This window comes from Pelodiscus sinensis, chromosome Z, assembly GCF_052426305.1.
Source record: "Pelodiscus sinensis isolate ZL-2025 chromosome Z, ASM5242630v1, whole genome shotgun sequence".
NCBI lineage: Eukaryota > Metazoa > Chordata > Testudines > Trionychidae > Pelodiscus > Pelodiscus sinensis.
Window position 1 is genome coordinate 15,058,061 of NC_143085.1, and position 21,120 is coordinate 15,079,180.

A 21,120-nucleotide genomic window follows, 5' to 3' on the forward strand; every position below is an offset into this window, starting at 1 on the left:
CATGGGCTCGCTCCGCTCGTGCTCTCCGCGCTGCCCGGCCCCTGCCCCGGCAGGAGCCGCCTCAGCGCTGCTCCATCCCCCGGCCGCGGTCCCGTCCACCTCCTCCCGGCCGCATCCCCCGCTCGGCTCCCCGGCAACGCCGGAAGTGAATGCCGAGCAACCACTTAGCCGGCCCGGCGGGAAACAGCGGCACCGAGCCCGACTGCCCTCGTCTGGAGAGGGTAGGAGAAACCAGCGACCCCAACCGCCGCTGCCCCGTCGGGACAGGGATCGGTCTGGGCTGAGCGACCCCAGGAGAATGCCCCCACTCCCAGTCTCTCCCGAGCGGGTCCGAGTTGAGGGACCCCCACGCAGCACACAGGGAGGCAGGTCTGGATTGTGTTGAGTGACACCTCCTCCCCAAGCAGAGCTCCCATACACCCCCCTGGGGTGACATCCCTCCTCCCCTGCAAAGATGGGAGGTGTGAATTGATTGTCACACACATCCAAGGCAGAGATGAGAGATCTGGGTTGAGTGACCTACCCTTGGGCAGAGATGGGATGCGGGGAGGTCTGTGTTGAATGATTCTTTCTATAGAGTTGGGGGAGGGTCTGAATTGAAAAGCAGTTGCATTGTGGGGATGACTGTTAGTGACAACCTGCAAGTGAAACTGACTAGTCTATTTTCACTGGCCAAGCTGAGAGAAATGCAGAAAGTAAACCAACAACGGTAATGGGAAAAAACATTTAGATAAGAAAAGGGAAATAATTTTCAATAACGAGGACTCCAATTCAGCAAACACTGTAGTCCTTCAGTTCACTGGAACTACATATGTGCAAGTGTTTTCAGGATCAGGGCAACAGATGAGGTATACTTTGCATTTTTAATCATATAAAACCATATGGGTCTCTGAATTACCAGCACTTGGTAAATATCCCTATAATTGTTTATTCAGTACCCAATGTGAAACTTTATGCTACCACATACATCATTATATAATTGTATGAAGAGATAAACTTGCCAATACAAACTGTAACTATGTCTAGACACAAGATATATTTCATTACCTTTGTAGTTGATGCTTATATAATTGATTTTACTACAATATCATTTTCTCTATAGTTATTTCATAAACAAAAATGTTTGGTGAATAACTATTCTTTACATTATTTTTATCAACACTAGGGAATTTTTACTTTCTGTAGGGGAACATTTTGATTGTCCCTATATTTTTCATAGTTTTAAGCATCAGAAAATCATTGAAATCAGAGATAAAAACACCCAATCTAGTCTACCCTCCTGGGCCTGCCTGTCTCTTCCCCTATTAATAATATGCAATGTTGTGAGGTTGAAAGAATCTGATTTTTGTTTTTACTTTTTCATGAGTGACCTAAGCAGAATATTTATCACACTCACTGTTAATGCTTGTAGCATATTTCCATTAATGTATTATCCTGTTTTGCACAATAAAAGCTTTGGAATTGTACAAAAATCATGAGATGAAAAGACTAAAGTTTTATCTCAATTGAAGTCCTGTCTGAATAGGTATTTATGCCCTATTTATTGGTGACTATCCAGTGCGAGGTTCTGGTATTAAAATTCAGGGGTGAAATCCTAGTTCCACTGTGGCATAATTCACACTGATTTACACAAAGCCATGATTTACGTCCAGGAGTCAGAGACATACCAAACCAGTGGTCAATTTAGTTTAGTCTGTGAACTCTCACAGTGGCCTGTACCAGATGCTTCATCAAAAGAAGCCAGATACCATTTAGCAGATAATAGGATGACCTCACTGTAGGCCAAGTTCTTCCCTAAGCACTACCAATTATTGTCTGACATATGCTCCAAAGAATGTATGCTTATAATAGGAATTCCATTCTTAACTTTTTTCTTTCCACAAATTTTACATGAATACACAATTCCATAGGTATGTCAAAGTATGTATATTCTGGCAGGATCAGTCCCACTCCTGGGTCCCAGACCCCTGTTCCACCTACTATCCTACAGTTTAGGAGCCACGGTACAAGTCCAACTTGCCTTTTCTCAGCATTTGGGCTTCTATCCCTTGGCCAAAAAAAAAAGGAAGGCGTGTTGGGACCAATGCTCCTGGCCAGTTGGGGCTGAGTAAACAGTCCTCTTCAGCCACCGGCTGAAATCTCTGGCCATCTGGGGAAAAAGGAACCTCCAAACACTCTCTGTCAGAGCCCCTCACTTCTCCCTGCAGTCTTTGGCAGTGCTGATGTTGCTCTGCTTGGCTCCTCTGATTCTCCTTATCAATAGTTAGTTATTCTCAAAACTCCTTCTCCACTCTCCCCACCCTCCCCTACTGGGAAGCTTTTTAAAGAGGTATGGTGGCAGCCTGAAGTCAGCTCACCTGGCCATTAACTGATTCAAGCACAGTCATTTACAAAAAGAATGTCTATTATTTCAGCCATGTCAAATACATTTAGACCTAGAATACTCAACCATCATCAAAACGAATAGCTGATTTTTGTTTAATAACATAAGGAATACAGAGAAACTCTATTTAAACTTATGTGCTAAATTCTTTATTTTCAATTATTAGCATTTCAGCTGAAGAATCCTGCACGTTTCCATTAATTCTTCCATTTTTATATTTAAAAAAGAAGATAGCATTACAGCAGAAAGCCTTTCATGGAGGGGGAAGGGAAGCCAACTTTCATAGAATCATAGAATATTAGGACTGGAAGGCACCTCGAGAGGTCATTGAGTCCAGTCCCCTGCCCTCATGGCAGGACCCAGTACTCTAGACCATCTCTGACAGACATTTATCTAACCTATACTTTGAATACTTATACCTCAGTGTTGATCCAGCTGCAGAGTTTAAGAATTTGTATGCCAGTCAAGTTAAAGGGAATAGAGAATTATATGACACAAAGCAGCCGTCAATTATCTAAGCACAGAGGCTATGTCTACACTGGTGCAATCTTGCGCCAGAGATATGCAAATGAGGCTAAGCGTGGAATATTGCCGAGCATCATTTGCCTCTCTAATGAGCTGCCATTTTTGCGGAAGAGGCTCTTGCCTCAGGAATAACAGCATTGCGCAAGAGGGTTTTTCTTGCGCAAGAAGGGGCAGTGTAGACAGCTCCTTCTGGTGCAAGAGCCTCTTCTGCAAAAGTGGTGGCTCATTAGATATGCAAATGAGGCTCAGCAATATTCCACACTTAGCCTCATTTGCATATCCCTGGCTCAAGATTGCGCCAGTATAGACATAGCCAGATAGTATACACTTGAATTATTGTGGAGTCAGGTCCTACATGTTTCAATCAGTAGCTCAAATTTGATCTCTTCAGTGGCTTAATTTCAGAAAGCCACTTTGAAAATTGCTAACTAATTTCAGAAAGGCCTTCAAGGGAGAACTTGAATTGTTTGAATAGGTTAAAAGAGCAGTTGAAAGAAAATGTTCTTTTGATACTTACAGTGAAAGAGTGGACCTATTTACATTACAGATAAAACTCCCATTTACTAGAATGGGGCCAGACTTCATCCTTGGGAGTCTAAGAATCTTTCATAATCAGATAATTAAGAGTTTCTCCATGCAAATGTATTAATCCTCTAGACATTTTGAAAACTCCTTCCTCCCTCAAATCTTTCTGCACTTTGGAGATTGTCGTCTGATTCCACCTCCACATATCCTTAGTACTTGCCACTAATTTATGTTTTATGTCAGGTGTTAATAGCTGTGTTTCGGGACACCCTGAGAGTGCAAGAGAAAGACAAACTACAATCATACTATCAATCAAGGACAGCTACTGGCTTCGGGAGTTTTAGGGAGCCAAGATTTCAGAGATTACTCTAAAGGAGTGGGGTTCAAAGGGATTAGGTTTAAGAGGTTTTCCGGATTCACGGACTGCAGGGACTGGGCTCTAGGATTCTGTATGTTTAGGGTTGAAGAGATACAGTTGGCTCAGGGATCAGAGAAGTTGAGAGGCTTCTACGTTTTCAGGACCCAGAGATCAGCATCAGACTTGCTCATAGTCTCTGCCCGAGCTCCCCCTTCCGTCCCATGTGAGTCCTGCAGCTTAGCTGACCTGCTGTCTGTGCAAAGAGCCTCTTTCTCCATCTTTAAGCCTCCCGCCCGCCGGCTTCAAGCGGTGAGTCAGGCGCAAGCATCGACCTCTGCACCAGCCTCCTCTCCCACGCTGCTCCGCGCCACCACGGCCGGGTTCTCTGCGAGGCGGAACTAGAGAGGGGGGAGCAGGTTTGCCGCGGGCCGCAGTTGCTGGTGCACAACACTGGCGCGGACTAGAGGAGCCATTGCTGCTGCAGTGACCCGGGCCCCGCGAGAGCTATGCTGGCGGCAGCCTGCGGGGCGGCGCGCCTGCTCTCCGGCGTTCGGGGCGGAGCGGGGAGCTCCCTGCTCAGGTAGGGTCACGGGCACCCCCCAGCGCCTGCCCGCACCGCTGGCCGTCCCCAACCGCCGTTTGCCCCCGGTGGCACCACCCCCGGCCCGGCGCGAGGCCCGCTGACAGCGCCCCCTAGCGGCACGAGCTGTGTGCTCACGCTGCGGGCGCCAGGGCAGCGCGTGCGCCTCCCTCTGGAGTACGTGGGAGTGGCCGCTGTCCGCGCGCGGAGGGGACAGGACACGCGCAGGAATAATGCAAAAGGTGGAGTGGTCACTAGGCCCGCGCACGCCGCGCTCTTGGTCCAAGCCCAGCTGCAGCCAGCCTCACGTTCCCTGGCCCCTCTGGGGATGGTAGGCCCCCGTGCCAAGCTTTGAAGTAGTTCATCACTGGTGCCTTCCATAAGCCTGATCCTTGCTGCAATTTCTAGCCTTTCGTGTGTTGTGCTACCTTTGATCTGCCTGGTTACCTTCATTGCCAGTTGTGGGGGTTGCCTTTCTAGAAGCAGCACATCCTGGGCTGAGAGACATGCTCCTTGGCAGAAGGATGCAGATTTGCAAAAAAGTCAGATGCTTGCTTAGATTGAGATGGAGTCCTAACAATGGGGTACTTGCAGACTTAGTTTGTGCTCAAGCAGAAGAGCTTAATCTGTACTCTTTGTGGTTCAGACTTTGTATTTCATCCTTTCTAGCAGACTTGTAGGAATTGAGTGATGCAGTTTCTCAGGGTCTAAAAGTGAAGGTGAAAATTCTCTGTAGCTCACAATATTGGTTATTTTCACACCTCGAATACACTGTCATGGGAATCTGAGCCATAATGTAGGGAGATAGACCATCTCATAGAGCTGGAAGGGACCTTGATAGGTCATTGAGTCCACATTCCTGCCCTCACAGCGGGACCAAGTATCATCATCCCTGACCAATTTGAGCAGGACCAAGTATCATCCCTGACAGATTTACCCTAGATGGCGCCCTCAAGGATTGAACTCACAGCCCTAGGTTTAGTAGGCCAATGCTCAAACCATAGAGCTCTCTCTCCACTCCCCATTATATTATAGTGATTTTTAAAGTAATTTTCTCTTGTTGGTGCATGCTTTCAAACAGTGCAAAAAACTAACTGTTATTTGGCTGAGTTAATTTTTGGTACAATTGAATCAGCAGAGCCTTACCAGAAGCTCAAACAGTTGAGGATGGATTGAAGATTACTCATTATAATGTACATCTGCAAGTGGAATTACTATAAAAGGCGGTCTATAAAAATTAAATAGTAACATAGTTGAATTTGCTTTGTATTCCTTTTTTCCTTAGTTCTCAGCTGTCCTGGACCATTCAGTTTCGGGGAAATCACTGGCAGACGTCTATGCTGGCATTTCAGGCATCCCTCCCCATGAGGTAAAATACAGTTTATGTATTTCATATGTAACCCCCTTTTTCCTTTCTGGGTTACTGGGAGCAGACCACACTCACCTGGGTGCTTGGTTTTAACTCTAAAGGGGTTCCTGAGTACCACAGTGGTGACATTGTATAGTTGGGGATTCCCTACACCCCCCTTGCTGCAGTCCCTTACTCCTAAAGGAATATTCAATGGTGGTACATCCACCAAGCTGGCCCTGTACACACTTAATGGTGTGCGTTGGGAGCCTCCAGGAATAAACATATTCCAATAATAATTTGGATCTAACTCCAAAACAACAATTATAAATAATATACATCTGATTGATTAAATTAGAATTTAATTTAACTTTTACTTAACAACTTAAAGAAACAGGGTTTAACAGATTAAAAGTGAATAAAATCAATTAGCAAAGTATGCAGACATAAAGAAAACGTAGGTAACTGGCATTTATATTGCCAGCATTTATCCCACTTCAAAGTGTGCACTCTTTTGGATTCACTTGCTTGTGTGGCTGCGCTTGAAGGTCTGCAGTTGTGCAGGTTGTGTGCGTTAGTCCACGCAGGCAGGCAGCCAGCCACAAAATCCCTCTGCCACTGAAGCAAGCCCCACCAAATGCCATCAGCTGTGGTTTACTGGGCAGATCCCTCTGGCTCTCTTTGGACCCAGAGTCAATTTGTCTTCTGTGCTCTGTCCCAGGCAGCATTTTCCCAAAGAGTCATAGTTACACACAGTTACAGTCTATGCGGGGTTACGCAGGCCCTTCTCTGACCCTGGCTATGCCTGTGGCTGTCCCCTCCAGGGACAACCACCAACAGCCCTTGAAGCAGACTGCTAGATCCAAACCCCAGCAGGCTCGCAGTAAAAGACTCTAGCTCCAGTACAACAGTTCCTGACCTGGAAAAGGCGCCACCAGGACTGGCCTTAAGCCGATTCGGCCGAATCAGGCCCCGCGCCTAAGGGGGCCTCGCGCCCCTGCACCTGGAAGTGCTGGCAAGTTACAGAACCGGGGCCCTGCTCCAACAATATGTGGAGCTGGGTCTCTCCCCGGCTCTACCTGGAGCGGGCCCCGGCCCCTCCTGCCGGCCCCCCCGTGCATCCTCCCACCTCGCCCCCAGAGTGCCCCCCTCGACCCTGGACTGTCCTTGCTGTGCGCAGCTCAGCGCTGCTCCCATTGCTGGCTGCTGCAGCCTTGCGCAGTGTTGCTGCTGGGAGGAGGACGCCCGGGCGTGACGTGAGGTCACGGCCTGGGTTTTTTAAACTCGTGGGAGGCACGTTGCAGGGCCTGACTGGTAGGGAACCAGCTTGTGCGGCGGTGGCCGGGGAAGGGAAGGGGCAAGGGTGAGGGCAGGGGCAGAAGGGGTTTGGGTGGAGGTGGGAGGCAAGGGAGGGGAAAGAAGCTGGGGCAGAGGTGGGGGGCAGAGGAGAGGAAAGGGGCTGGGGCGGAGGTGGGAGAAGAGGCTTGGGTGAAGGGGGAGGGGTGGAAGGAGGAGGGGCTTGGGCGGAGGGGGAGGTGAAGGCACCAAGAGACAGGCTAGAGGAGAGACAAATGGCAGGGTGTCAATTGCAGACAGTGAGGGAAAGGGTGATGCTGGTAGAGGAGAAGAGAGGGGAAGGGTATTGGAAGCTAGAGGGGGAGGTGTTAGGAGAATGCTTGAAACAAGGGGTGGGCATGAGAAAGGAGGGGATGGAGCAAGTCATGTGTGAGGGCACAGAGAGGAATGAGGATAACAGGGGCAGAGAGTGGTGAGGGAATGGGAATCAGGGAAAAAGAGGGCAGGGGCAGTAAGGGAAGGGGGAGACACCAGGAGGGTGCAGGGCTAAGGGAAGGTGCAGGTGCCAGGGGATTCTGGGGTGAAGCAGAGGGGCAGACACCTGCAGGGGAGGGACTAGCACCAGAGGAGAGAGGCAGGGCAGGTGTGTAGAGGGAGGTGTTAGAAGAGGGATAGCTCACATGATCAGAGTGGGGCTACTGGAGGAATGGGCACGGGGGGAGAGAAGGGCTGGTGGAGGGGGGCTGGTGGAGGGGGGCAGGTCTCAGGAAGGCTGAGGGCAGTGAGAAGGGCAGGAGTCAGGACAGTAGAGGAGGGTGAGGGGTAGCAGGCACCAGGGGAGCTGATGGAACAAGGGGAGGAGACATGGCAGCAGAGAGAAAAGGTAAAGGTTTATAAAATATTTATTAATAACTTGGTATGCTGCCCATGGCCAGTTTGTTTGTGCCCCACGGTGCAGTTTGGGTTTATGTGGGGATCAACACGTGGCCGGCAAGTGGGAGCCAAAACAAAAAAGTAGTCAGTGCAATGATCTTCTCATGATATGTGTTTTAGTAGCTAAATTCGTGAACTGTCATTGCTCATGAAAAGTGCTGTCGGGTAAATATTGCATTTTATTAATATCAGCAGAACTGACTTAAATGGGGCCTGTGTGTTGTGTAGTCTTGCCTTAATCTTTGTATTCATTCCTGTCAGTGTGAGAGAAGCTATTTGTATATATTTGCTTTCATATGCAACCACACTTAAGTTGAGTCCCTCAGCATGTTCTGTAAGTATCCGTGTGGCCGCTGGGACTTCCAAAGTTGAGTTGTCTTAGCTCATCCCTGTCAGGTGACTGTCTAACCTGGTCTTAAATATCTCCAGTGATGGAGATTCTGCAGTCTCACTAGGCAATTTATTCCAGTATTTAACCACCCTGACAAACAGGAAGTTTTTCCTAATGTCCAACCTAAACCTCCGTTGCTGCAATTTAAGCCCATTGCTTCTCATCCTAACCTCAGAGGCCAAGGAGAACAATTTTTCTTCCTCCTCCTTCTGATACTTGGAAGCTGCTCTCATGTTCCTTTTTGGTCTTCTCTTTTCCAAGGTAAATAAGGCCAATTTCTTTAGCTTTGCCTCATATCTCATGTTCTCTAGACCTTTCATCATTTGTGTTGATCTTCTCTGGGCTTTCTCCAGTTTCCCCACGTTTCCTGAAATGTGGCACCCAGAACTGGACATGATACTCCAGCTGGGGCCTAATGTAGATGGCTCATTCCCTGCCTAGGGGATGTGAGACTGGGCGGGTTAATTTCCAATCCTCCTGTTTATTCTTTTCCTAAGCCAGGAGGGCACAGTAGTTCTGATGGGGGCTCTACAGGAAGGCAGCCCACACTGCCCCCTTCCTGAAACCTTGTGCAGGTGTTAAACAGCTGTCCAGCCCACCCTAGAGGTGACTGCATTTCAGCGTGCCTGAAGCAACACTGCACCGGCAATGGACAGGAGAATGGTTCCTGGGCATGGCTTGCTTATGACTGCTTCAGTCCCATGGATGGGCCTCAGCCTCTTTCCTTCCACTCCCCTGCTTTGCAATGGGGTTGTAGACTCTGGGGGAGAGGGATGTAGGCAGGCAGAGGTGTCTACATCTGCTGCAGGGAGACACGTCTCTGTATTAATCATTCTCTCATTGAAGTTTTTAGCTTTGTAGTGAGTCCTTTTACATGGAAACTTTGTATTACGTCTTGGTAGAACAGTCCCTAGGACAAGTGAGGCAGAGACTGTCCCTGTGGGGTGAAAGAGGTGGGAATGGATAAGGCGGAAGGTGAGCACCTCTGGGCAGTTGCAAAGGTTGGAGAGGGGATGGAAGCCAGATCCAAGATCAATGAGCCCTGTGAAGTGGGCCCATTGAAAGGAGACTGGATCTGTGGATGCCTTGGGGGTCTGCAGCAAGGGCCTGCTTTGGGAAGCCCCCTCTTTGGAGGTGAATGTGGCAGCATTGAGACACCATCCAGAAGCAGGCGCTACAGACACTAACTGCAGATTCATGGGATGGATCTCTCAGATCTTCACATGCATAAGATGATAGATCTGCAGGAGGAGGGGCAGTGGCGTAGTGAGCGGGCCGGAGGGGTCAGTTGCCCCTGGGAGAAAAATAATATAAAATTTAGTTAAAAATAGATGTCACATGGCTTTAAAAGGAATACTGTATCTCCTGCCTTTTGTCTATTTTTGTCTCTTTAGGCCCCTAGTTAAAATTTTCAAACGTACTTAAGTGACTAAAGTCAGTTTTGATAATTGGACTTGGAAATCTAATCTCAGATTTTCAAAGGTAATTAAGCTCCTAAAGAGACAGTTGCCAACTCGGATCTTCAAAGATCTGTACAAACCTTTTAAAATCTAGTCATAAGTGTCTTAGTTCTGAACATGAGATGTAGGAGCCCAGCCCTAATTCCTTCAGGCTATTTTTTTTTTTAAGTTGAACATTTATCTACACTAATTCCCCTCCTTTCTCTTTCACTATCCAATAAATGCATGGATCAGAATTATAGGTGCTTTGTGAATATGCTGACTTGAGAGTGGAAACATTTCATATTGTCATGTATGATTCCTGGTAACCCATCTCAAATATGAAAAACTAGGTTGATACCTGTTCATATCAGGAGCTGTTGAATTCAGTTTACCATTTGCAGTACCTCATTAGGATGTTTAGTGGAGAAGATACTGTGGCTTTTTTATTTATACTGTGGGCAAAGCATGGGCTCACAAGAATTCCTCCATTGTTTTGCCATGAGTCTCAAAACATTTGGTGTTTTTGTAAAGGCCTGGAGTCAATTGATTATGTAGGAATCTCAGCTTTCATTTAAAAAAAGTTCTCTATACTTCTGGGCCTTACAGCTAAGGAGGAAAGCTTTAAAACATGAACCCTAAATATTCAATAAACAAAAGGCCAATAAAAATCCAACATTTTATTTTTTAAAATCTTGTGATTTGTAGACCATTCTCATAACTTTATGTAGGCGTTACTTGTGATTTTTGGGTTGGCAATACTGCTATTTGATTGAAGGGAAAGACCTCTCTAAATTCACCAGTTTCCCTTTCCCCCCTCCTTTTTTTGTCACAGTTCATCAGAGAAACATAGAGAAACTTAATACGACCTGGCTTAGGGTCTACCATAACTTGAACACTAAGTAGAGGATAGTGAGTCACATCTAACTGAAAGTCACAGAAGATGGAAACAGGTTTTATTTCTGGTAGTGTACAGTCTATTTGGGAGTCCTCAATTATATCTGACACTTTACATCCAGTGTTTAAAGGCAGAGCTGACTAGATCAATTGAGAGTCCTTGTCTTGTCTCAGTGATCGCTTGAGCAAAAATCATTGATGAAATCTTGTGTAGACTGACCTTGGACTCAACATGCAGGCAGTGTGTTGAAGGGCAGTGCAAAGGAGGCAATGGTGGTGAGGTACCATATTACCTAGTGAAATCATTGGTGCTGAAATCACTAAGGCCTGGAATTTGACCACAGAACTGACACTTTGGGTATGTCTACACTACCCCCCTGGTTCGAACTATGGGGGGTAATGTAGTCATACGGAGTTGCAAATGAAGCCCGGGATTTGAATTTCCCGGGCATCATTTGCATAAAGCTGGCGCCATTTTTAAATGCCGGCTAGGTCGGACCCTGTGCCGCGCAGCTACACGTGGCATGGACTAGCTAGTTCGGAATAGCTGTTCCACGAGGCGTACAGCTAGATCGGATTAGGAAGCCTAATCTGAACTAGCTAGTCCGTGCGGCGTATAGCCGCGCGGCATGGGGTCCGACCTAGCCTGCATTTAAAAATGGCGCCGGCTGGCTTTATGCAAATGAAGCCCGGGAAATTCAAATCCTGGGCTTCATTTGCAACTCCGTATGACTTCATTACCCCCCCTCAGTTCGAACTAGGTGGGTAGTGTAGACATACCCTTTCTTAACAAAGACTCCATTTTTGCTATTTGAAAAGTAAATCAATGTAACAGAAAACAGCAATGCTTTCTGGTAACTTTTTAAAAATCAAACTTTAAACTTTATTGAAAAAAATGGATAGTTTGCAATTGAAAATATTTGACCTACACTTAAGGCAACTGATTTAATTTTGTGTAAAATTTTGCATACTAAAGGATGGCATTTTTTTTTTTTTTTAAATGTTCAACCATATTGATAAACATTTTGATCAGATCTACTTCTGATATGATATTTGTATGTGGTTTGGTGGGTGTGTGGTTTGGGTTTTTTTTCTCAACAAAAAATCCTGGGTGGGAGGGGGGGCCCACCAAAACGGTTTGAACTGGACCCCGCAATTCCTAAAGCCGGCCCTGAGCGCCACACCCATAAATCTGACTCCTCTCTCCAAAATGGAGCCTCCCCTAATTCACTCTCCCTCTGTCTGAAAGAGCAAGAGTTTTTCCCTCCTTTTTCCCAAGGGCTCATGGGAGTTACAGTCTCTAGGCCTAGACTGCTGTATAAAGGATCCTCCCAGTAAAAGTCGGAAACTCCCATAGTAAAGGAAGCGTATATGTATAATATTTTTCAGATATTCACATCCTGCTTACAGGAAGTTAGGAAAGTTTAAATTATTCAAATGAATGTGATCATATAATTCTACTTTATGACGCATAGACGTAAATGAAGATAGAATTATTATGCTGTAGGGCAGTGGTCCTCAATCTTTTGGGGCTACTGGGCGCCCTGGGACGGGGCCGTTCACATGCTGGGCACCCGGGGGCTGGGCCACCCATACACCTGGGGGCGGGGCCACCCATGCGCTGCACTCCCGGGGCTGGCGTCGCAACTGTGCTGCACACACAGGAGTGGGGCCGCCCAGACGCCGCGCACCCAGGGCCGGAACAGCCCATGTCCCGTGCGCCCGGGGGCGGAGCTGCCACCGCCCATGCACTGCGTGTCTGGAGCCGGCGCCTGTGCCATGCGCCCAGGAGCTGGCAGCACCCATGCGCCGCGCGCCTGGTGGCAGGGCCACCGCATGCTGTGCGGCCGGGTCGGTGCTGCTCATATGCTGCAAGCCTGGTGCTGGCACAGCCCTTGCGCCGCTCACCTGGGGGCGGGTCCACCCATGTGCTGCACGTCCGGGGCCAGCGCCGTCCCTGTGCCATGCGCCTGGACCGGCCCCATCCATATGCCCCACACCCGGGGCTGGCACTGACCTCGTGCTGCACACCCAGGGGTGGGGCTGCCTAACTGCCGTGCGCCCAGGGCCGGCACCAACCATGTGCTGCGCACCCAGGGCCAGCACCGCCCATGCGCCCTTGTGTTGCGTGCCGAGGGGCAGGGCTGGCCCCAATCACTTGGCGGGAGCACAGAAATGGCCCACTGGCACTATGGCGCTCGCGGGCACCACGTTGGGGACCACTGCTGTAGGATAATGTTTAATTCCCATATATGCAGTTTGTAAGTAGTGCTCTAAATACATTTTAGTTATATTTACTCTTAATACCTCCGTTATGAAGACATGTATTATACGTGTATGTTTGAAGATTAGATTAGATCATAACTGCTCCAGTCCCGGGGCCCACCACAGACAGAGGCTGCTCTGGCTGGCTGGAGCAGCACCTTTCCATAGCTGGTTCCCTCCCCTCCTCACCATTCCCCTGCAGAAGGTTAATGATTCCTTGGGAGAAGCCTACTCCTGGTGAGGCTTCTACAGCAGAGCCTGCAGCAAAACTTCCATGGAAGCAGAGATGGCAGCCCTTGCCGCTCCTGGAGAGCTGGTTTTGCTGCGGACTCTGCAGTTGGGTAACCACTAGGATTGTTAGCAGTTTCAGGGTTACATGTTTAAATAACTTTTAGTTTAAACAGTGTTCCAGATTTTTTGTTTGAACAGTAGTTGAAATGTAGCACTAACGGCACTAAAAATACACTTTAATTTCTCTAATTTGGCAACCCTGGGAAACAGGATTTGCCAGATTAAAGATTTTGCCAGACCAGAGAGTGAGTGGGATGAGAGTATAGTGCTTACTGGGTGCTCCTTGTCCCCTGCTGCTCCCAAGCACTTTCCTGCTGCCACTATGGGATAATCAGGGAAAAGCCTCAGGCAGAGCACATCACTATGCTGCCATTCCTCCAGCTCAGGGGAAGGTGGAGCTGCAGCATACAAGGCTGCTTCTTCCTGCCAGGATCCATACTACAGATGTTCCCAAATTAGGGAAACCCAGAGTATGGCGATTATAGTACTTCCATGTATTCTTGTATACATGTATAGTTTCAATTTGCATGCTAACTTTTATTAATACAAGTTGGTTAAAATGACTCAGTAGTGATGTAATAATGTAGCTGATTAACCGATAAGCAAAAGCTTATAAGTTAATACTACAGACTACATGTATTTCCCTTCCCTCCACTTGCCAGTAAATTTTTTTAACAGGCTGGTCAACAGCCTGGCTCAGTCATGGTTTGCTACAGTTCCAGGGCCTACCCCTGCTATGGCTCTGCATTTAACATGTATTAGGGGCCGGGCAGGCAGGCAGCCCGGCTCAGTCCTGGTTCACGCTGGGTCGAGGATCTACTCCCACTGTAGCTCTGCATTTAAAGTGTATTAACAGCTGGATGGGCAGCTAACCCAGCTCTGTCCTGGCTCACACTGGCTCTGGGAGCTCAGATCCCCTGCCTAGACAGAGGCAGCAGCACAGGGTGACAGGCAGCCAGTCCATGAGGGGAGCTGTTTTTCAAACTGGCTCCCCTCATGGCCCAGCTCCTGCCTGGCACCTTGTGCTGCTGCCTTTGATACAAAGGCAGCAGCACGGAGTGGCAGAGGGCTCCTTGAGATTGGGGCTGGAGTGCACTGGCTGTCGGGGACTATGAAATAGTCAAATCACCAATCAGAATTCATGAGATTACCTGACTATTCAATTAACTGATATTTAACTTCCTTATGACTTAGTAGCTAAAATACTGTATGAATTCTGTTTCAAGCCAACATCCAAATATAAAACCTGTCTGCTTATTGTGTGCATAGTATAAGAAAGCAGCATGGGTTGGTAGACTCCAGGCCAACCAAGGACACCAGAGTTTTAAACGTGGCTGCTATTGACTTTGTAGCATTATGCAAGTAATGGACCCAAATGGGTATATCACAGTAGTGCTATTGTTGCATAAATTGCTAGGTTTGTCCACTGGAGGCTAAGTCAATTTGCCCGCAGAAGAGAGTCACACTTTTAGGCTGGGTCCAACTCAATTTTATTGGTTGCAATCAAGGTTCGGCTAAGAAGCTCAGTGCTCAAAGCAAAGCCGACCTTGGGCATAGGCTAAGCATCCTTTTTATACTTTCTTTAACTTTCTTATCTAACTTGGCATGTCTTGATTTGTTACCTTAGCTTCGTGTTGCAGAGTTATTGGTTAGCATACTTCAACTTTATTCCACTCAGTAACAACTACCAGTATAGCTTACTTAGGGAAATTTGCTAATTGCTATTGCTTAACTCAAGTACGTGTAATCCAGTCCTTGAGAAATGGGTCTAAACAGCTAGTTCCTCTACAGCAGGGGTGTCCAAACTTTTTTCAAAGAGGGCCAGACTTGATGAAGTGAACATGCGTGAGGGCCGACCATTTTGCCTGACATTCTTTGAACCATTAAAATGAAATGCAAATTAACTATTTTATGCAAAGTTTATTGCAAACGGCATACTTTTCATTTCGTCACATGGATGACAAATCTAAACAGGTGTTAAATCACTCTGCCTTTCATATCTGAAGGCCAGATGAAAAAAAAGTCCAGGAAGCTGAAATATGTCAGGAACATTGTAAAGTACATTACATATTATTGGTAATAAAGGTTGTCTGTCAACTTTTAAGTTCAAAAAATATGAACAGGAATATAACACCAAGTATACATGTTGTGTCCAAATATATTTATAACTGATTTAGACCAACTGACATTAACTGAGATTTTACAATGTATTCATCTCAATACATATGGATTCGTTGGGGCCATAAAAGATAGATATTGCCAAATTACCTGTGGGGCCGTATTAAACTGGAACACGGGCCGCAATTGGCCCGCGGGCCGGACTTTGGACATGCCTGCTCTACAGCTTCTAAAACATGGGCAATCAGCTAAATGATACCTGCTGTTTCAAGCTTAAGTAATGGAAGGGGGAAGAAGCACACATAGTTTTTACTATATTTTACTACACTATGAAGACTAATTAATGTTTGAAAAATGCTCAGTATTATTCTTATGTACAGACTGATCAGAAAATGTACAGCATTACATTTTATATTGAATTGCTAAAAGAATGCTTTCCAAATTGCTGACATGAATAAATATTCCCTATTACTATAGAAATGAAAGTATTAATTATTACACGTATATGTACACAGATAAAAAAAATTAATTTCCTCTATTAGAGCAGAACCAAAGAAGAAGAAGAAGGTGGATCCAAAGAGAGCACAAGTACAAAAAGACCGTATGAAAAAGAAGATAAAAAAACTGGAAAAAGCTTCACAGGAAATGATTCCGATTGAAGATTTTTTCACACCAACTAAATTTTTGGATGCTTCAAGGTATGGAGAACAGTCAGCTTTTTCTGGGGTGGATAATGAACTGGAGAAGTGAAAATAACAGTGAAATATCCTTTACGTACTGGCATTATTCTTTTGTCCATGAGCTGCCTTTTATTGGATATAAGAGAGTCGGTTTTGAGATAAACAGCTAAAATATCAAGAAATTCTGCAGTGCTAGAACTATTTTTGAATTTTTTTCTCTTTTTGCAAACTGCTTTAGATTACAAGTTTTGTGTTTCTAATGGGAAAAAATTAATTCTGGGCTATGGCATACAAAATTGTTTTTAAAAAAACCACAACCTTTTGATAACCAGATCAAGTCTCAGACTAATCCTGTCTCTAAGTCCAAGTGCAGAAATGGACTTTGTGGGATTTTCTGGAGGGCCTAACAGTCTATCATGAAAGGAGGGATGCAGATCTATCTCTCTGGTTTTGGAATGTTCTGCTTGACACATGCAAAATATATCAGTGTAACTTCTCTGGTATAACTTTTGTTCCCATTGCAGGTTCATTGGTATCCCTATTCTGGCATCTTTTGTTTAATGGTTGGAGCAAAAATTTGAGAATTATACATAGGGCTTCTTGAATGTCAAGGAAATTATGGATTCTGTGACCTGCATGTTTCCTGTAGAAATTAATGTGTCTGATCCCGTACTGCTAAAGCAGCTGGCTGCCACAACAGCCACTGTTCTGGTGGCTCCTGGGCAGTGGTTACGCGGAAGTTGGGAGTATGCTGTGGCCCCATGCAGTTGGTGCTGCTGGGCTTGAGTGCCTCAACCCCCTTCTCCACCTTCCTATTTTAAATCACAGGTATTTTTAGTATCAGACAGGATAGCTCATGGGCAGTGAACAAAAATTCATGGCCCCTCACATGTCCACGACTTTTACTAAAAATGCCTATGATTAAATCATAGTTTTAGTTGTAAGTCCTAAGTTCTACTCCTCCCTCTGCCACTGACTTTGGGCAATGTAGTAGTGGCTGTGTCACTCCAAGGTAATTAGAGAGACCACATGGTGAGGTATTATCTTTTGTTGGATCATCTTCTGCTCATGAGCTACAAGCTTTTGAGACAAACAGAGCTGTTCTTCAGGTCTGGGAAGGGAATTCCCAGTTTCACAATGTTACAGTAACCTTCTGGTTCTCAAACTTCATTGCATTGAAAACTTCTTCTGACAACAAAAATTACTACATGACCTCATGGGGCAGAAGCTGAAACCTGAGCTCTCTCAAGTCCCAGGGAGGAAACCAAAGCCCAAGGAGTTCAGCCTTAGCCAGGAGGGCCTATAACCTGAGCCCCACAATCCAGGAAATCTTAAATCTGCCCTTCTGATCTCATTAAAATTGGATTGTGACCAGTGTTCCCTGTAATCTTTTCCATCCATGTTTGGGATATCTTCTTCTATGTGTATCAAGGCATGTGTCAATGTACATCATCATTAGAAAAAAAACCCTAGCTGTGGGCATTCTGCTAATTAGCTGGGTGGCATGTGAATTTTTCCAGAAGAGGCCACACAAGCATGTAGTTTACTGATTTTGACTTGCTTCTGTGTCTGTTTGAAAACCACTACACTAACCCCACCTTCTTGTTTTAGGACTTCAGAAGTGTTGATGGATCACACTCTGTTGAATAGTCCCTTAACAATATATGCTAACTACTGATGCTAAACACTTTGTATTTTGTTTACAGACACTAGAAATCCAGGGTCCATTTGTCATTTAGCAAAATAATGAATGTAAGCTCCCTTACATTATATGCTAACCATTTGTGCTGAGAAGTGTGTTCCACCTTACATGCTGTGGTGAGCTGGGAGTTCTGTTCCCAGATCTGAAGAAAACTGGGGTGTGGCTCAAAGGATTGTCTCTCCAGAGCAGAAATTGGTTCAGCAAAAGCTATTACCTCACCACCTGGTCTCTCTAATTATTTTGGGCAAGTCTTTAACCTTCTGTTTTCTTACTTTTAAAAGAAGGTAACTACTTCATGTGTAATAGTAATAGAGATGTAGCCGTGTTAGTCTGGTCTAGCTCAAACAAAAGATAGGACTGTGCAGTACTTTAAATACTAACAAGAAGGTTTATCAGGTAATGAGCTCTCGTTGGCCAGACCCACTTCCTCAGATCAAATTGTGGAAGAAAATTGGCATGACCAAATATACCAAAGGGATACAATCAAAAAAAGTGAACACATATAAAAAGGACAAATCAGATTTTAGAACAGAGGGGGGATGAGGGCAGGAGGGTTAATGTCTGTGAGCTAATGATATTAGACGTGATAATTGGGGAAGCTATCTTCGTAATAGGTAAGATAATTAGCATCTTTAAGGCCCAGTAGTAAAGTGTCAAATTTAAGCATGAATGACAGTTCAGAGGTTGTTTCCCTGCACCAGGGTTGGCCCCCGGGCAGGCATGCGCGTGGGGTTTTCCTGCACTGGGGGGTCGGCCCCAGGGCAGGCGTGTGCACGCAGGGCTTCCCTGCGCCATGAGGGGGTCGGTCCCGGGGCAGGCACATGCTGGTTTCCCTCGGGGGGGAGGGGGAGAGAATCCTGGGAGGAGGCAGAGGCAGAAGACTCTCTGCCTCCACTGGCACCCCACTCCCCAGCCACAGAACTCTGTCCCCACTTCCCTCCTCACTCCCCAAACTCTGTCCCCACTCCTCTGTCCCCAGCCACAGAATTCTGTCCCCACTCCTCTGTCCTCACTCTCCTGTCCCCAGCTACAGAACTCTGTCCCCACTCCCCTGTCCCCAGCCACAGAACTCTGTCCCCTCCCCTGTTCCCACTCACCGAACTCTGTTCTCACTCCCCTGTCCTCAGCTACAGAACTCTGTCAATATTCCTGTCCCCACTGGCACCCTGTCCCCAGCTGCAGAAACCTGTCCCCACTGGCACTCTGTCCCCTGCTGCAGAACCCTGTCCTCTGCCCTCCCAGCACCCTGTTCCCTCTTCCCTGCTCCCCACCGCAGAACTCTGTCCCCACAAAATGTATAATTATAAATGCTTCATTTTAGATTTAAATAGCATGAATAAAAAACAGACCATTTATTTCATAACTATAAACACATGATTTTAATTTTATATATCGCATAATTTAAAAATAAACTGTTTATCAGAGTGTGGAAGTAAGGGCTGGGGATAGCAAGTGGTGGACAGGAGGAGAATAGAGAGGGCAGGGCTTCAGGAAGGGGCGGGGCTTCAAGGAAGGGGCAGGGCGGTAGATCTTCGCCTGTTCGGAGATTTAAAAAGTGATCTTGGGTGTAAAAAGCTTGGAGACCTCTGGTCTAGACAGTACTTGGTCCTGCTGTGAGGACAGGACTCGATGACCTCTTGAGGTCCGTTCCAGTCCTAGTATTCTATGATTCTATGAAAAGACCCTACATAAAGACAATACAAAGCATCATGTGTTTGGGCCAACTTGCCTGTGTGTGTGACTGTAGTTTTTGCTGGATGCTTGCTCCTTGAGATGTGAGCAGCTTGTGTGAAAGTTCTTTTCTTTCATTTCTGCCAGAGTGCGTGAGATCTCCCCACTGTCCTTTGAAGAAAGTGAAAGGCGAGCCCTACTCCTGAAGAAGTGGGCCCTGTACAAGAAGATAGAGCATGATGCAGAGATGGAAACACTGAAGTCTCTTATGGCAGCTCAGGAGGAGGCACTAAACGAATTGCGTCTTGAATCAGAAGAACTTTACCAAGCAGCAATAAAACGAGATGATGACCTGTTTCCCTATGAGAAAGAGGGGCCTAGTTACACACCACAGATTCCTGGCTATGAGGCTCCTGAAGGGAAATGCATTGACGTTACCAAAGTGTACACACACTGAGATCAGAAGACTCTGCCGCACAGCTGTCAGGAGATACTCAGTGCATTTAAAGGACAACACAATGGGATAAGATTAAACTATTCTGTCTGCTTTTTCTAATATCCCTATGCACATGGCTGTCAAATGAAAATAAAAACACCATCTTGTTCTTGTTTCTTTCTTTTTATAACTGTCCATCTTGCCAATAAAAACTCCAATAAAAGCAAAATACATTGAACCCTGTTCATCTGACACCTTAAAGGCTCTCTGCATTTACCAAATAACTCTGATGCCAGGGCCAGAAACTGGTTTAGCCAGAGTTTTGATTATATAATCTGGTCCTAATTACACCAGAAACAGGGTTCTACTGTACTAAGGATGTTAGTGGGTATACTGTTACACTCCCCTCCCCGTGACCTCCTGCATCAGAGGCAATAGGAGCCGGCTTTTAAACTGGCTGTACCAGAGGCAGCAATGCGGGCAGGGCTCCCGGGGGAGACAGTTGGGACCCCGTACATGATAGGTTCCCTGCATGTGCTGGCTCCTTTGGAGATGCCTCACCCCACACTGCTACCTGCCAGAGGCAGGGGCAAAGGTGGGACCTAGTGATCAGAGGGAGCCAGCCTCAAAGCTGACACACCAAAAGCACAGGCTCCCCCAGAACAGCCTTCCCCCTCACACTGCTGCCTCTAACAGAAACAGCATCGGGAGGGGAGGGAACAGGTGGGCCCTAGGTCCTTCCTAGGTGTGTAAACGTGTAACCTCTGAAATTTTCAGCCATCACGTTTACAAAAATAAATGCATTTTAACCTCCCTATGCTGTACTATATGTGCCACCAACTGAAGCAGCATTCCCTGCAGGGTACTGTGTACAATGTACATTATTTTTTCACTTACAGAATATTTCCCCCATTATTTATTAAGTAATAACTCATCATTTTGGAAAAATCATAATTCCTGAGAGCACAGTTATCCCATGAAGAAAATTGTTAAGGCAATCATATGTCAGTCTACTTGTAGTAGGAAGACAAGTCAGTTTTTCCTTTAGCTCTAATTTAGATGTTGTTGAAATGTCTATGCAAATTAACAAGAAAACCGATGTGATAAATAGGACAAGGCAAAATATACAGAGTTTTTTATACTGCATGGCTAGTGTGATACAAGATGCCATTTTTTACTACTTTGCTTAAAGTTATAAGACTCATCTTGAAAAAGTCAGTAATGTTTTTGTGGTACTTATTTAAGAACAAAAAATGCCTGAAAATAATTTTACAGAGGCAAA

At 46.1% G+C, this 21,120-nt stretch overlaps 1 protein-coding gene across 3 annotated transcripts; it reads left to right on the top strand.

Moving 5' to 3' along the window:
- The first annotated feature begins 83 nt into the window (after positions 1-83).
- On the top strand, positions 84-20,011 carry MRPL40 (mitochondrial ribosomal protein L40). 3 transcript variants are annotated; one of them, XM_075898291.2, is made up of 4 exons: positions 84-221; positions 5,657-5,740; positions 15,892-16,047; positions 19,550-20,011. In XM_075898291.2, the coding sequence occupies exons 2-4, from the start codon at positions 5,709-5,711 to the stop codon at positions 19,857-19,859; spliced, it is 498 nt and encodes a 165-aa protein (XP_075754406.1). In that variant the 5' UTR covers positions 84-221; positions 5,657-5,708; the 3' UTR covers positions 19,860-20,011. The 3 variants fall into 3 exon arrangements, with proteins under 3 accessions (XP_075754406.1, XP_075754405.1, XP_075754407.1); XM_075898290.2 differs by lacking the exon at positions 84-221 and adding an exon at positions 4,194-4,371; XM_075898292.2 differs by lacking the exon at positions 84-221 and adding an exon at positions 4,488-4,613.
- Positions 20,012-21,120: the final 1,109 nt, after the last annotated feature.

What these genes read in the sequence shown, in the direction of transcription:
- MRPL40 (XM_075898290.2), top strand. Translation starts at nt 4,298, where the DNA reads ATGCTGGCGGCAGCCTGCGGGGCGGCGCGCCTGCTCTCCGGCGTTCGG. An exon ending in CAGGCATCCCTCCCCATGAG is followed by an intron (nt 5,741 to 15,891) that starts GTAAAATACAGT and finishes TTCCTCTATTAG; the next exon opens with AGCAGAACCAAAGAAGAAGA. An exon ending in AAATTTTTGGATGCTTCAAG is followed by an intron (nt 16,048 to 19,549) that starts GTATGGAGAACA and finishes CATTTCTGCCAG; the next exon opens with AGTGCGTGAGATCTCCCCAC.